The 16,358-nt window shown below is 38.5% G+C and overlaps 1 protein-coding gene across 11 annotated transcripts in view; it reads right to left on the bottom strand.

Annotated features, from left to right (window-relative positions):
- Nek1 (NIMA related kinase 1) overlaps positions 1–16,358 on the bottom strand; it is a 115,643-nt gene that overhangs the window by 21,639 nt on the left and 77,646 nt on the right. For all 11 annotated transcript variants that reach the window (XM_076914180.1, XM_076914181.1, XM_076914173.1 and 8 more), the window contains 4 exons: positions 15,670–15,735; positions 15,368–15,596; positions 6,475–6,627; positions 4,316–4,477 (listed from right to left, as the gene is read on the bottom strand). In XM_076914180.1, coding sequence (XP_076770295.1) covers positions 4,316–4,477; positions 6,475–6,627; positions 15,368–15,596; positions 15,670–15,735 — 610 coding nt within the window. The remainder of the gene's footprint in view (positions 1–4,315; positions 4,478–6,474; positions 6,628–15,367; positions 15,597–15,669; positions 15,736–16,358) is intronic.

Genomic DNA, 16,358 nt, shown 5'->3' with positions numbered 1-16,358 from the left:
TCTATTTTCCAATACACACACACACACACACACACAAATATGATAAATATGATTACCTGGACTTTTACAATGGCCTAGAAAAGAAGTGGAGTATGTTAAATCTAGTTTCATTTATATCCTCAAATAATTAATAGTTAGGGAACTATCCCTGTTTTTCTTTAGTCTTTAAAAAGTATTCCATGTATCTATGTATGCACATATGTACACACGTATGTATGTATGTATGTATGTATGTATGTATGTATGTATGTATATGTCTACATGGGCTATGCAAATATGTACAAAGGCTAGAAGAGAGCTAGATCCCTCAGAGCTGAAGTTATTGGTGTTTGCAGGATGCCAGGAGCATTGTGTAGGTGCTGGGATCCAAACTCTGGCCCTCATGATTAGTGCTTAACTGCTAAGCCTCTGCTCCAGCACCACTGATACTTCTCTTTTTCCTGTCTGAGATCCTATACTATCTTACTTAATACCATGCTCACTTTTCCATAGAACTGTGACATACTTTTTTTTGTTTACATTTAAATTTCTAATGACTTGACCATGACCCATTGTGAAAGACAAGGGACATACAAATTCTAATAATTTTCATCTGTTGCTCATATGAATGTTTTTGGTCATTCATACAGAGTAAGCACTGAGGGGAAAGAATCTATTTTGTTTTTTAGTATGTAATTCTGTTCTTGTCAAATCGAGAAAAAGCGGTAGTGGCAAATGGTTTGGTTGTTTCTTGAAAGGAGCTGACACAAGTTTTTCTTCAGGTATGAGTTTTATTAAGAGAAAAGGCCTCAAGATGATGGGAAACATGATCAGGCTTTGACACAGGAAAGCATGAAAAAAGACAGCACCTTCTACCAGACAGTGTCGAGGAGAAGCTCTGATGGAGGACAGCTTTCCCTGTAGAACTTAGAAAGCAGTTTTATTAAGAGGGACAGCTTAAAGTAAGAAACAGACAGCTGTCATAGACAGGATGACAGATGGGGGCAACTCTAAAGAAGTTCCCTGAACAAAGGGAAGTATCTGACCTCTATAGCCTTCCAGAGGCTGGTAGGAAGCTCCACATCACATGACTTAGTTCAACACAGCCCACTGACAGTGAGCACTGAGGACCCACATACAGTGTAGCTCTATGAATAGGGGTGGTAAAACCACAGCACAGATGGCTCCTTAACCCTTTGTCTCAGACAAGGAATTGCAGGGAGCAAAGCCTGGCCTCCTCAGGCTGTGGGACTAGACTGTGGAGTGCTCGGCCTCCTAAAGGAGCAGCAGGTCCATAACCCAGCAGTTCCCTACTGACCTTTAGCTATAGTAACCAACTTACTTTATTCTATAAACTCAATGGGTGGGCATACTCTTCACAAAGCTTAAAATATGTCTCTACAGCTCTTTGCAGGAAGTGTTAAGCTTGCCAACCCCAATCTAGGCTATACAGTCCTCGTTACATGCATACTTATCCTATAAGTTGATTTCATTTCTTCTTAAAATTTTTATTCTTCATGTTTAAGAAGGATGCAATATGCTGTCTTGTTTAAGCTACTATAATATCAGAATGGGTAGCTTAAATAGAAATTAATTTCACTTAGCTCCACAGGTCAGATAATCTAGTATCAGTATACCGGCACAGTAAGTTCTGGAGACAGATGTTTTTTTCTAGGTATACTGACAGCCTTTTTCTTCCTGTATTTCTAGCATGGCATAAAGGCTGGCTCTCTGGCCTCTTCTTAGAAGGATACTAATGACATTCATGAGGTTTCACTGTAATTCAAAGCTTAATTACCTCCAAATACACAGGGATTTAGATTTCAACGTATTCATCTTTTGTGGAACACACACATTATTCTGTAACATCCACTACTAACCATGCTTCTAGCTCTTAAACTGTGATGAACTACAGATGGTTGCATGAAACAGTCTCTGACAATCTTGTTTTGCAGAAGGCACTGTTTTACCTTCACAAGTGAAACACAATGGAGGTGATGCTACTCCAATTCATGAGTGGATGGTTAAGAAAACTGGCAGTTTCTGGTTGGTATCTGGAGGTCAGGGGCATCAGAAGAGAAGTTCATCTAGCTATCTAGCTCACAAGAACCCCATGGCAATTTTCTGAGACTAAAAGATCAATTTGTGTGTAGAAGGAATGTAGTAATTTTTAATTACTGAGCAGAATAGTAGGTTAAAAATGGCCACAGATTCTTTAAGACTCTTCCCTTTGAAAGGCAGGTCTGGTTCCCTACAGTGGGTTGACTTTGTGGGTTTGTGACAACTGTGGCCAACAGAAATGCTAATGGTCCCAGTTCAATTCTCTGGTTAACTTTAAAGAGCATAAGCAGCAAACAGACAGAAACATAAGCAGCTTTTACTGTAGCACCCAAGATAGCTGTAGATTCATTAGAACTTTTCTCTTTCGGAGGGGACTTCTGTTTCCCTCACCTCAGAATCTCTGAGTCACCACACAGGGAAGCACAGAAGATGGAAAGAATAGGGACTGGAGAAACGGCTCAGCAATTAAGAGCACTGGTTGTTTTCCAGAGGACCTAGATTCAATTCCCAGCATCCACATGGCTCTCAAAGCAGGAGGGAGAGAGGGCTATGTTACTAAGCCTCTGAGGTGTACCTTCCAAGATGGCAGAAAAGCCATCAGGCAGTCTTACTGATCTCCTAGGCAAAGACACAATATATTAGGAAACTCATAAGCCAAGACTTGACTCAGTCACTGATTCATAAAATAATGAAACAGGAGGGACTATTCCTAGTGTGCACGGCCATACATGCCTGAAGTTCTAGAACACCAGCAGTGGTAGCAGGACTCTGCATTCTGGGAGACCAGCCTGGCCCAAGTAATAAAACCCTTGAAAACTCCTGGTCTTGAAAACCAAAAAAAACCAGGAAGAAAAAAAAAAAAGCCACAGTTGCTAAAAGTATAAAAATAGTGAGCCATTTAGGAATACAAGGCCTAGACCCAGCCCTTTTTTAACTTTTTTAACTGATTTGGGACGGTTAACCTATGAGTTAAGGGACTATAGCAAATTCATATTTTTGAGTTTATTGTTAGGGTGTTTTCCATATTTTATTTAGAAATAGCTGAGAGGAGTGAACAAACAACAGTCCAGGTTACCTTACATGGATAGTTGGTTTTCAAAACATCAGAAGTCCATAGGACTGACGCTACAAATATTTATATATTAATGTTCATTTTGATTAGAGACCTGTCTGCTCCTGACAGCTTCCTGTCGTGGATTCTAAGAAGAAATTGAGCATCCTTGGAGTTACTTCAGTTGTGTGGTGACAGCCACTAGGCAAAAATTGCCTCTCTCCATCTACAGACAAATTACTGTCCAGAAAAGGACACACATGCAGAATAGTCGACTGATTATATCTGCCTAGACAGAGTAATCAGTCCTTAATAATCCTGCATCACTAAGGTCTGTCAGATGATTCTGAGCCAGAAGGCTGAAGATTTGATGCTCCAACGTTCAGTCGTATAGGGGCTTTTCAGGTGTTCAGTGGTCTCTATGAATTGGCTAAGTTTTAGAAGCTATGCTTAGTGCTTCCCATAACTTCAGTTAACTCAGTCATTCTGGATTTCTGATGGGGTTGAAGACCTATAGTCTCATAACCAATCCTGGCTATTTACTTTGAGAGAAAAGATCTGAGTAGATGGTTTTCAGCTGACATTCATTCTAAAGCCAAAAAGCCAGGATCAAAAGTAAGTGTTTTAGTTAGAAGAGATGACAGAGGTTCTGGTTAGTCAACAGAATGATGGACTGGGTATTAGGACTATCTTGTACCTCACTGGTACAATTAGGAATAAGTATGCTCTAATTGTATTTTGAGAGAAAAGTTCTACTTTACCATGAAGAGTGATATGTAGGAGGAGCTAAGTGGGAAGGAGTACTGAGAGGAAGAGATAGAACAAGGAGAGAAGATGAAGAAGAGAAGCTAGGTGATGAGAGAGAGAAAGAGAGAGGGGGCATGGAGGCAGATGTTCACATGTCTCCACCAGTCAAAGATAGTTTTTATATCTAGGTTGGGTATTGGGTTACGATTCTTATTGAGCATTACCAAACTTATAAATCCTTTAATTAACATTTTAAAAAAATCGTATAAAAACAAAAAGGAAAGGGGGGGGGGCATGGGACAGGGGTGTTCTAGGGAGGGGAAATGTGGAAAGGGAATGGCATCTTAAATGTAAATAAAATATAAAATAAAAAAAATAGTGAGCCTAACTGAAGATAATTACTCAAACATATACACAAATTTTGAGAAGAAAAACTTTCAGTATCAAATGAAATTAATTAAAATCATTATAACATACCTTCCACATTTCCATCTGACACTGGAGACACTTCAGTAAACTTTGGACTTTTTGGTTCAGTAGAATCAACAGTAGTTGATGGGTTTATTTTTTTTGAAATACACTGGAGATTCTCTTCTCCAGTGAGTAAGGGTTTGTATTTCTCCTCTTCAGCACAAATCTCTGCAGAAGCAAAAAATGAAAGGTCTACTGCTTTGGAAAGGTCTTGAGTTTACTTGCAATGACATTTAGAGCAACAGACAGACAAACACCCCAACATGGATTATTGCAACAAGTAGTTACTGGCGAAACTTCTTATACACTAGTAACTAAAAATGAGTCAAGATAATGTGGCACCCAAATTTGATTCCACAATGACCTCTAGGGTGGTTAACACAGTTTGCATTTTCTTTTTCTTTTTGTGTAAAATTAATATACCTGTATTAGAATCAAACTTTAAAAATTATTAACCACCTGTTTTTTTTTTTTTTTTTTTTTTATAACAGCAACTGATACTTCTAGTTTGCTATAAATTCTGCACTTTGGCTATTTCCAGGAAAGAACTAGCTTATTCTACAACAGCTGCCTGTAGCTATCCACTCTCAGCATTCTTGTGTGACTGTTGAACATTTTAGCAGGCAACTCCCTAAAAGCAATTCTGTCATAGGTAGATGATTTTATATACACAATAAATAATCCTGCCAATATGCAGACCTATGAGAATAGTTCAATGAACTATTCTCAACCTCACTGTCTTAGTCTTAGTAAGTCATGTCTTAGAGACCTTATAAATTATGGCCTCTCAAAGTCCCAACTTTCATATCCCTGTTTCTAACCTTCAGTGCTGCTGCTTCTTACCCATCTCCCTCTACTATAGCTTTTTTGAACAAGGTGTCACCAAGTGGCCCTTGCTGGCCTGGGATTCCCTCTGCAGATCAGGTAGACCTTGAACTCACTGCTTCACCTGCCTCTGCTTCCCAAGTGCTGGGATTAAAGGTATAGACCAACATGCCTATTCTAGTTTTGCAAAAATTTGATTTTCCATAAATTTGAAGAAAAAAGAAAAGGGTTTTATATTTAAATGGTTTGGAGGAGAAAAACAGAAGAGAAATATTATAATTAAGTTATAAACTTAAAAATTTTATTTTGCAAGTATATATAATGACCTATCCTGACATAGCTTCTCTAGGAGTATTTTAGAAGGATTTCTACCCTTCTGAAAGCTATCATTAGAATCATTCTTTTGCATACACCCTCAGCTTATTGAACTCACTTCACTGTACTCATGTGGAAAAACCCTAAATTCTACCCAAGTTTTGTACATGCCTGGCTGACATGACTGATGCATAGTTGACATGACTGGAGAACAAGAGAAGTTGTTATGTGACCTCAATTTCGATTCATTACCTCTTTCTATGATTTAGATATAGACGGCCCAGTGTCCCTGAGCGTGGCCATATTAAAGAAGTGCTTGAGACCTTTAAATGGGAAGTCAGCAATATTTACCTTTAGTAAGGAACTAACAGCCTTCTTTTGCCCTTTTGTAACATGCTTACGGGCTCTTTTTAGTCTATTTCTCAGCATTGAGCTGAGCACTACAGAACATGTCACTATTCTCACATCCTAAGTCAATTTTTCACATGCTTTAGATACAAGTTTTCTGCTAAATCTCTAAGAGCAACAGAGAAAAAGAAAAACCACAAAAGATAACATACATGCCCAGAGCTGGTCCATGTCTAGACTCAGTTCCATCCATTCCCTACCTGTGAACAAGCATCTGCACACACAGTTACTCTTCCTTAGGTGTTGCTGTGACACCCAAACACCTAAGATTCATGGATCCAGAATGTCCTCCTTTTGTCTCCTCAGAGTAGTCCCTCCCAGACTCAGAATAATGACAGAATAATGTCTGGTAAAGACATTTCTTCTACTCAATTTACCAGGAATCTGAATAAATTGCTTCAGTGTTTCCCCTCATGGAAAACATTCATGCACTTTGCCAGCTGTCTCTTCCAGGTTTCCTTCATTTAGCTTCCTCATTCAGAGTTCATTCAGGTCTCATTAAATCATAACTCAAGATTCCTTTACAACCACCACCCAGAAGGTAAAATAATTTCACACAATAAAATGAAGGCATCTGAACACATTAATTTTTTAATAATATTCGTTCTTATGCTTACCACTTTTAAGAGGTGAGTTTTCTAGTAGTTCCGTCTGTAGCTGTAATTCAGCTTCTCCAAGTATCTTCAGCACAGAATCTGTAGGGCTTTTTCCCCAGACTTTCCTTGGAGAGCCATTAGAATCTAACTTAATAACCTCTCCCACAGTATGTTCTGTGAGAAAAGAAATATAGGAAAATAATCCTCAAAAATAGAGTAAGTCATTGTTTAGTAATTTAATTCCAACCAAGTGCTTCATGCTAAAAGCTAATATAAAAATAAATTATAAGGTAAATATACACATGGACTAAAAGGAAGAAAACAGTTTAAGAAAATCTGCCTTACTTTAGGTTATGTATCATAAGCAGACAACTAACATTTCCTTTTTACAATAATAATAATAATAATAATTCTGGATAACTAATTTAAATAAAATTTAGCAAAGCAAAAAAATATTAGAGTCATCAGAATATTTGGTAATAAAACATGAATCCAGGGACTGGAGAGATGGCCAGTGACTGAGAACACTAGCTGCCCTTCCAGAGGAAGCAGCTTCATTTCCCAGTTCCCACATGGGTCTACCAGCTTGAATATATCTTATGACCTCTTCTAGCCTCTTCAGACACCAGGCACTAACTGATGAACAGACATATATTCAGGCAAACACTCATACACGTAAAATAAATACATAAAATAAAAACTTAAAAACCCAAATATACATACATATTATATTACAGGTATACATTAATAAGGTCTTATAACTATAGCCCACACAAGGAGAGATTTTTTTAAGGCTATTTCTGATGTTTAATCTTGGTTGTCAACAAAACTGGACCTAGAATAGCTGAGAGGCACATCTGTAAAAGATTTCCCTGATCAGGTTATTAGAAGTGGGAAGATACATCCTCACTGGACAGCTCCTTCTGGTGGCAGACCAGGTCTTTGAAGCTTTGCTTTTTGCCTGCTTGCCTTCACTCTCACTGGCAAGTTCATCTGCTCTGTTGCTGCTGCTTCTATCTTTGCTGTATTCCTTCTCTGATTCCAGAACCTAGCTTCTTTGGACTTGAATATCAACTAAAGGCTAGTGCTCTCAGAATCCTCTACGCCTGCAGTCTCAGACTAGGACTGATGGGACATCCTGCTTCACACAGTGAGCAGCTACTGCATTCTTGGCCTTCCAGGTGTGAGACAGGCATTTTTGGAAGACCCAAACTGTGTCATATAAGCCAATGTAATAAGCCCTCTTGTAATAGATTCACTCTATAGGTTATAATAAACTTTTAATTAAAGTGGTTAAAACTGTTTGAAAAAATAGGAATAAAACTCAGAACTGAAAGTTATTTGATACATGATGAAGAGCGCCAAGTAATGCCAATAGAAAAGAAAATTTCTGGAACAAATGAAACTGGAAAAACTGAATACCCATTTAAATAAAATCAATCTCTTTAAAGGAAGGGGAGAAAAACAGGCAGGGTTGGTGGTCAGTCTGAGTTGAAGGGACAGAACTTGGAGTCTAAGGAAGATAAAAAGGCTAGTGTCTGTCAGGAGGAGTACCAAAACCTAGGATACACATAGGGAAAAGAGATTTCACAAAGCTGATGCATGTCATTAGTTGAACACTGATTTGCACATCAGGTGCAAGGGAATCACTGTAGTCTTGACAGAGACCACCCAAAGGGAAGGGAGGAGTAAGGCTTAGAGTTCATGAAGAGCCAGAAATACATTTTATTTCCATCAATGAGAACAGAAATACTTATAATTCACAAACAAGACATTAGGCAGATTGTTTAGAAAGGTTGTTGACTCAGTAGCAGGGAAAGATTAGCCATAGACTAAACATTGCTTGATCCCACTTAACAGAGCTTAGGAAGAAGAACTACAAGGATCAAGATATTCATAACTAACTTAACTGTACTCTAGAACAAAGGTCAAGAATAATGACAGAAATATCAAAAATACATAAATGCCGTAAAAAACTTAGTGGTTTGCCCCTAAACAAAAATAATCAAGAACAGTATGAGCAACCAATCAAAACCAATGTCCAAATGAGAGAGATGATGGGACTACTTACTAGAGAAGGACATTTGTATTGATTATCATAGCTGAATTCTATTGGTTCAACAAACTAAAGAAGACTGGCCGTAGGAGTAACACGTAAGGAAAGTTGGCCTGGTATGTAGTTTAACTGTAGAGTACTTGCATAGTATGTAGAGGCCCTGAGATTGGTCACATCACCGAAATAAGAAAGAAAGAAGAAGAAAGAGGAGGAATGAGAAGGAGAAATATTGATACTAGACTTGTAGAGGGGAAGACCCCCCCCCCCAAAAAAAAAACGGGAAAAATGACACCCAAGAACTACCAGCCTAAATTGGTAACAGCTATGACTCACAAACCCAAGAAACACAAGCCAAATAATAGGATGGATGTGATAATAAGGTGTCACCACTAAACTCCCCAACACCAGGCCTTTAGGAGAATGAGAAGTAGCAAGAGGACAGCCATACACTGCACACAGAGGACGGCTAAGACTGAGAGTTGTCGATGGCTTCCCAAGATAAACCAAATAGTGGAACAGTGTTTTCAGAATAGGAAAGGAAAAAAATCCATCAGGCTAGAATTCCATAATTCATGAACAAATATTTGCTAAAGGCAAGCATGGTAAACATTTACAGATATATACAAGTTGAAAGAACTTAATTAGTGAGATTACAGTATAACAACTCTTAGTTCCTCTTCATAGAAGTTAAAGAACACTGAGAATGGCAAATACAATGTAGACACATAGGACCTTTTCACTTACTGCTTTAGTCTCCCTAGAGAACTACTAGCTAGAATAGATTCTGAACTTCATAGCATAAATACAAAGTAATTGCCTCACCCATAACAATAACAGCACAAAGGTAGGAAGAGAGTAAGTGCAAGATTGTTAAGATGCCACTAAGCACTGAACATTTGAAATATATTTCATAAAAATATATACTGTTAACTCTAAATCATTCTGAGTTAGCAGACTAATGAACTGTAGCTAAGAAAGCAAGAGGGAATAGAAGGAAAAAGCAGATGGATGATCAGAAAAAATAAAGCAAGGTTGTATATTTAAATTGTGCAGAATGTAAATAGTATAAAAATACTAATTAGGTGTAACGAGTGGATTAAAAAAGGCAAATATAAATGCATAAATAGATTGAGTGGAGTAGATATAGTAACCTAACACTGAGCAACACAGTGTAAAAATGACTATACCAATGAAGAATTCTTTACAAGAAATAGCTTATTAAGAATCGCAACACAGATGTCTCTCACAAAGGATTATGATAAGTCAAAGAAGCCAGAAACAAAACAACAAAAAACTTAAGAGGGCTGTCTTACATGGCGTTCTAGAATGAGAATAGATATCTAAGATGAGAGAATCTCAGACAAAATAGCCTCAGGGAGACTAAAGACAAAGGACTGAGGATGGGCTGCGACAACCTGGGGTGACGGTAACTCTCTATGAATCACTAGCACTGGCATTATGCGGTACGTGGGTCCACACTTTGCTGGAACTCACCAGACGTACAACCACAGTGTGTGCATACCATTATCCGTGCAATATTAGAAAAGGAGAAAACATCTAATAGTGAATTCTGATGATGACTACGTGCTGTGAAACCTTTACAGAGAAGAATACAGACACCTGCATTTACTCTGAGTTATGTCAAACATAAGACTGACACATAGAGAGAGCTTAGATACTGTCAGAGTACAGTAGAGTACTAATGACATATGCAAATGGATCATTTTTAATACCCACTGTAATATTATTTAAATGTTACCACCCATTTGAGATGTTCATTATAAAATTCTAGGAATTTATGTATGACAACACAATGGGCTATTACACCAACATGAATAAAGAGAATTTTTAAATGAAGTATTTACACTTAAAAATAAAGTCAACAACAATGCAAATAAAAATTGGATATAATAAATAATTCAAAATAAATGTTTACAAACATGTTCATATATATAAACACACACATATACACACATATATACATATACATGCACAGGAGACAGAGGCATGCAGATCTCTGAGTTCAGAGTCAGTCTACAGAGCAAATTCCAGGACAGCCAAGCTTAGGTAGCTGCTTAGGTAGGAGGCTGAAAACAGAAAGCTGGTAATAATGTAATAGAACAAGGAGGGTATGTTTCAGTCTCAGCAAGCAGCAGAATTCAGCAATTTTGGCCACATGGCTCTGGCTTTAGAGTCAGGAATAGAGGGGTTACTGATATAATTGATGCTGGTTAGCTGGAGCTAACAAATTAGCAGTGATTGTAAGAATCACCCAGGTGGTACTGTTTTGAAGGATGAAGGGGTCATGAAGAGCATCTGAAGCTTTGTGAGAGGCCAGGGAAAGCCACTGGTGAAGGTGCAGCCTCAGTTGCAGTTGACAGGCCAGGACTGAAGGGGTCATGATGCAAAGCTGAGGCTTGGCACTATGAAGAGAGCCTGTGAGAGGCTACTGGTAACAGTGGTAGCAGTAGAGTCAACCAGAGCTCAGAATGCTATAGAAGGCAAAGCTGGAGAGTGACCCAAGCCCTTTGGAGGAGCCCAGATCATGTGTGGACCTCAGACGCAACAAAAAGCTGTAAAGTTAAAGTTGCCTTGGAGACCCCAAGACGTTAGAAATGCCAGAGCTGTGGGAAACCTGATGAAGAAAGCAGCTAATAGAGAGTGGAATCAGCCCAAAAGACAAAATTGTGATGCAGTCAACAAAGCTGAAAGGAGTTAAACATCAGACACGGAGCTGCAAAGTTTGCCCAGCTGGTTTTCGATCTTGCTTTGGTCCGGTATATCCTCATTATGACATTTTGGGATGCTAATATAAATCCTGTGATGTTGGAAGTATGCGATATGGTTTTTAATTTTGATTTTTATATGGGATTACATTTAAGAGATTGCATGAATCTTAGAAGAGATTTTGAACTTTAGCCTGTGATAGACTATGAGGATTTTTGAAGTTGGACTAAAAGAAATGAATTTTGCACTGTGCTATGGCTAGGTACAGCCGCCATAGTGTGTTTGAATACGCCTATGGGAGCCAGAGAGTGGAATGTGGTAGTTTGAATATGCTTGCACCATGGGAAGTGGCACTATTAGGAGGTGTAGCCTTCACAGAGGAAGTGTGTCACTACAGAGGTGGGGGCTTTGAGGTCATATATATGTTCAAATCTGGCCAGTGTGATCCAGTCCCTCCTGGCTGCCTTCAGATCAATATGTAGAACTCTCAGCTCCTCCAACACCATGTCTGCCTACACAACGCCATGTTTTCCACTATGATAATGGACTAAGCCTCAGAAACTGTAAGCTAGCCCTTAAATGTCTGCCTTTGTAAGAGTTGTCTTGGTCATGCTGTCCTTCAACACAGAAGTTAGTACCAGGGACTGTGGTATTTCTATGATAGGCCTGACCATGTTTTTGTTTGAAGAAACATGGATTTGGGGACTTCGAATTTGGAAAGCAGTGGAATGCTTTAAGTGGGGCTTATAGGCCATCCTAGTAGGAATATGGAAGCCATTGGTGCTGATGGTGATTTGAAATGATAACTGAGTAGGTAAGTACAAAAAGACTTGAAATGATAAGTCTCTTTAAAAGAAAGTTGTGATTTTGGGTAGGAAGAAAAAGTGAGTCCACACCAACCTGGTGCTTCAGTTATATTATCACTGTAAGAGACAGGTGAACTGCATGGAACAGTCTTCCAACCCTAACAGGAAAGACAGATGCTTTGTGGAAGAGACAAAAATGCAAAGCACACAGCCTGTGGTGAAGCCCCAGTGTGTGCCAGAACCACTTCTGAGGTTCTGGAACCCAGCGCTCCAGGACATAGCTCTCACCTGATAATCAGAAAAGGAAAGCCCAGGCTATTTGCTTTAAATCTCTTAATTTCATCTTTTTCTGGATCCTGGACTGCTGGGACTGTAGGAGTAGCTGACAATGGCAGCCAAGAGAAGAGAGAACTGGGGAGAGGCAGCTTCTTTTGCTCAGTAGAGGTGTGGATGGCATCAAGAGACAGGGCAAGACAAAACTCCATTTCTCGGTAACGTTCAGGTATATGGCACAGAGTACAAAGCCAGCTAAAAACCCAAACTCTCAGTTTACTGGCTAAATGACAAAGAAGTGTCCTCAGAAACCAGAAAACACTTGGTGACAGTAAGATCACAAAATTCAAGAGTGTGATCCTGTAATGTGATTTATTACTTTAGGCTACTGTTCTTAAGTGTACACGTGGATCTAATCTTGTGTACTGTATCAAAGACTTTGGAAACTGAATTAATAGACTACTTCCCAGGTCGCAGACTAGGAGGTGGAATAAATGCTAAGATCCAAATAGCACAGACAGGCTGTGAAAAATGAGCTAACACCAAAACCATGAAACACTTGAGGAAAGACAGGAACTTACAGTTAACCCTATCTTAGACAACTCCTGTTAACACAACTCTGTCAACATTATCAGAGGCCTTAAGCAAGTCTCATTAGCCAACATTAAAGTTGAAGACATGATTAGAAATTCCTTGACATACAAAGAAATACAAAACCTTAACTGTTACAGGAGACAGCCAACACAATGTAACACAGATGTTGGCTTACATAACAACAATTTAAAGCACCTATTATAAGAATGTTCCAGGAAGTAATCAAAAGCTTTTTTTCCAAGCATAGAAACAGAATATACTAAATTAATTAAATAAAACTCAAACTTCAATGTTTAGAAATAAAAACTGTATAAAACCATGTTCAAATGTACTGATGCTTTGTTCTACAGGTCTCAAAATTGATTGTAACAGATACCATAAAAGCTGTAAATGTAAGATATTTATTTATTCCCTGTCTAGAGAACACATTTGATGACCTCTTTTAATTTACTTCAAAACATTTTTATTAATTCTTTGAGAATTTCACCCACTGTATTTTGATCATATTCATCCCTAACTCCACCCAGATACACCTCTCCTCCCACCTCATTTCATGTCCTTAAAAAACAAAACAAAACAAAACAAAAAATCCTCAAAACGCCAAAAAACCCATTGACCCATTGAGTCAAAAATTTGTGCTATCAGCACACTCCTGGGGACACGGCCATCCTCCGGCTCCCTCCACCCCCTAGAAGGTATGAATGCTCTACAGGTAGTTAGGGATAGAAGCCCACACTGCTTCCCTCTCCATGATAGAAGGTTGACTGGATTAATCTCCTATAGACAACCATAGCACTATGATTTTATGACTGCAGTGCTCCTGCCATACCCAGAAGATGCTGTTATGATCTGGTCATCCTCAAACTCTGGTCTCACAATCTTTCTAGCCCCCTTTTCCATGACAGTTCCTGCATGCCTGTGTGCTCTCTAGTCATCTCTCCCTCTCCCTGACCATCTGCCATAGTGACTGTGTGTGTGTTTTATAGCTATTCCACTGATGGCTAAGCATTCCACTTATATTTATTCTCTGTAATTTGACCAGTTGTGAGTTGTCTACATTAACCACCAGGAAGACCCAATTTTAAAGTCTCCCTTCCATGCTAATAAGTCTATAGTATTTGCTTAAGTCAGCAGAAACTCTTTATGGTAAGGATCTATACAGCCCCCTGAAGGCTCCGTGTTTAATTTTCTTGTCACAGAATTTGAGTTTTAGCCATCCATGTCGAATTATATCAAGTTCCCTAAGCTTCACAAGGGCTAGGAGCTAGGGATGGTGGTACACACCTGTCATTTCAGCACTTGGAGGACAGGCAAGACAATCATGAGCTCAAAGACAGGGATACCTAGTGAGGCATGGTGAGATACAATCTCTTACTCCCGAGTCCTGGTTATTCTCTGCCTAAACCCTCGGCTGGGCTTTGGCTCAGCTAACTACTACTTTCACAAAGTGCTTGAAGAAACCACTTGCTTGACTTCCAAAGACTCGCTTCTGCCATTGTAAGTATTCTCAGAGTAGCCCATTGTTATGAGTGTGTTATTTATCAACTACAATTTCCTTTTTACTTGCTACCCTTTCTATTACTGTCCTACCTTCCTTAAGAGGGGCTATCCTTAGCTATCATCATGTTTCTACAGCTTATGAGTAGTTGGCATACAGTATAAAGAATTATTGGGCTTTTGTACAACTGAAAAGAATCTGACAAAAATAGTTATTGAAATCAGTTAAAACAAGTGTTGTTCATAGTCGTGTTTATTAAAGAGTGAACTCAAGTGACCATATGTGTCTGGTATTTTTTATATATTTCCAATGCCTAGAATAATATAAGAATTAGAAAGAACACAGTTGGGGGCTTGTGAATTCATACTATGGAAATTACAAAACTACTTCTAGATGTCTGAGAGGCCTTTCAGAGCTTTCATTGCACATTTTTATTAGGAATTACTGCTAGACTTGGGCAGAGTGGCATGTCCTCAGCATTCAGATGCAGAGGCAAAAGGACTCTAAGTTCAAGGCTAGCCTGGTATACATATATTTAGTATATCTCATAAAACGAAGAGTGGGAAGCTGGGCAACACATGCCTGTAATTTAAGCACTTGGAAGACAGAGAAAAGAAAATTGTGAGTTCAAGGAAAGTCCTAGATACATAGTGAGATAGTGTCTCCCACTCCAACAAGAACAAAAAACAACAACAATTTGACACAGTGTAAAGGGTTCAAACAATTTAAATACATTTTCTTAGTTCTCTCTTTTCTGATTATACTCTTATATAAAAATCTTTGCTACTGCCAAACCAAACTGTTTTTTTAACATCCTTTATATTTTACTAGAAGATACTTCATGCCCATGAGGATTTGCCCAGAATTCTCCCTCTGTCAAGCCATCCACATGTTGGTTCCTTTGGATGGCCAGGATATGAGTGATAAAGTACATCATGACATTAACATATTCATACATACTTTCAGTTGCAGAGAAGGATGCATCCAGTGTCACTTCCTCCAGAGGAATCACAAGCTGACCTCCCATCTCCCACTTCTTGCGATCACAGGAAATGGCATTTTCTTTCTCATGCTCTCTTTCATCTTTGTGGCCAACGGTCTCACAAGGATCAGAGTGGTGATGTTTCTCCTTTTCATCCTCTTGGGCTTTAAGATTTTCATTTAGCCTACGCAGTATTTCTCGCTTACTCTGAAACAGTTACAATTTAGTAAGCATCTTATTAAATAAAATGCTAGACAGAAGTTTTGAAAACTGTACTTACTGAAATAGCATTGTTATTCTTTTCCATTTCTTCTGAAGTTTCTTGGGTATCAGTTAAACTTTCATCCTTTAAACACAAGATGGTTAAAGAGTAAGAGATAAAACCATTTAACTTTATGGTATAACAGTTGATATTTTTGTTTCTTTTAACTGACTCCTGTGACCTTTTCTCATTCCTGCAAAATGTTAACAACTTCTTTCATTATCAGTAATAATAAGCATTTAAACATTATCAGTCAATAAGATTAATATATGCAATGGTCAATTCTCAATGATTTGTTACATTTGTGGGTTACAGCTAACAACTATCTTTTTGTCCTCTTCAGATCTAATTTTTGGTGATTTAAAGTCAATAAAAGATGTGAAAAGAAAATCTATATACTTAGTTTACTTGAGCTAGAAAAATGGTCTCTATTTTTTGCTTTTTTCTTTTTAAAAAAATACAGTTCTTGGGGCTAAAGAGAAAGCTCAGTAAAGAACATTGGCTGCTCTTGCTGAGGAACCAGGTATAATTTCCCAGTATCTACAAGTATCTGTAATGCCAGTTCTAAAAGATCTCTGGCCTATGGGGCATGAGGCATGCATGTTGTGCTCAGAGATACATGCAGGCAAAACAACAATACACATAAATATTTCTTAAAAAGAAACGATCCTGGGGACTGAACTTGCCTCATGCAAGTGTTCCACCAT

This window comes from Arvicanthis niloticus, chromosome 16 (genome assembly GCF_011762505.2).
Source record: "Arvicanthis niloticus isolate mArvNil1 chromosome 16, mArvNil1.pat.X, whole genome shotgun sequence".
Taxonomy (NCBI): domain Eukaryota; kingdom Metazoa; phylum Chordata; class Mammalia; order Rodentia; family Muridae; genus Arvicanthis; species Arvicanthis niloticus.
This window is presented reverse-complemented; position numbering and strand designations above follow the sequence as displayed.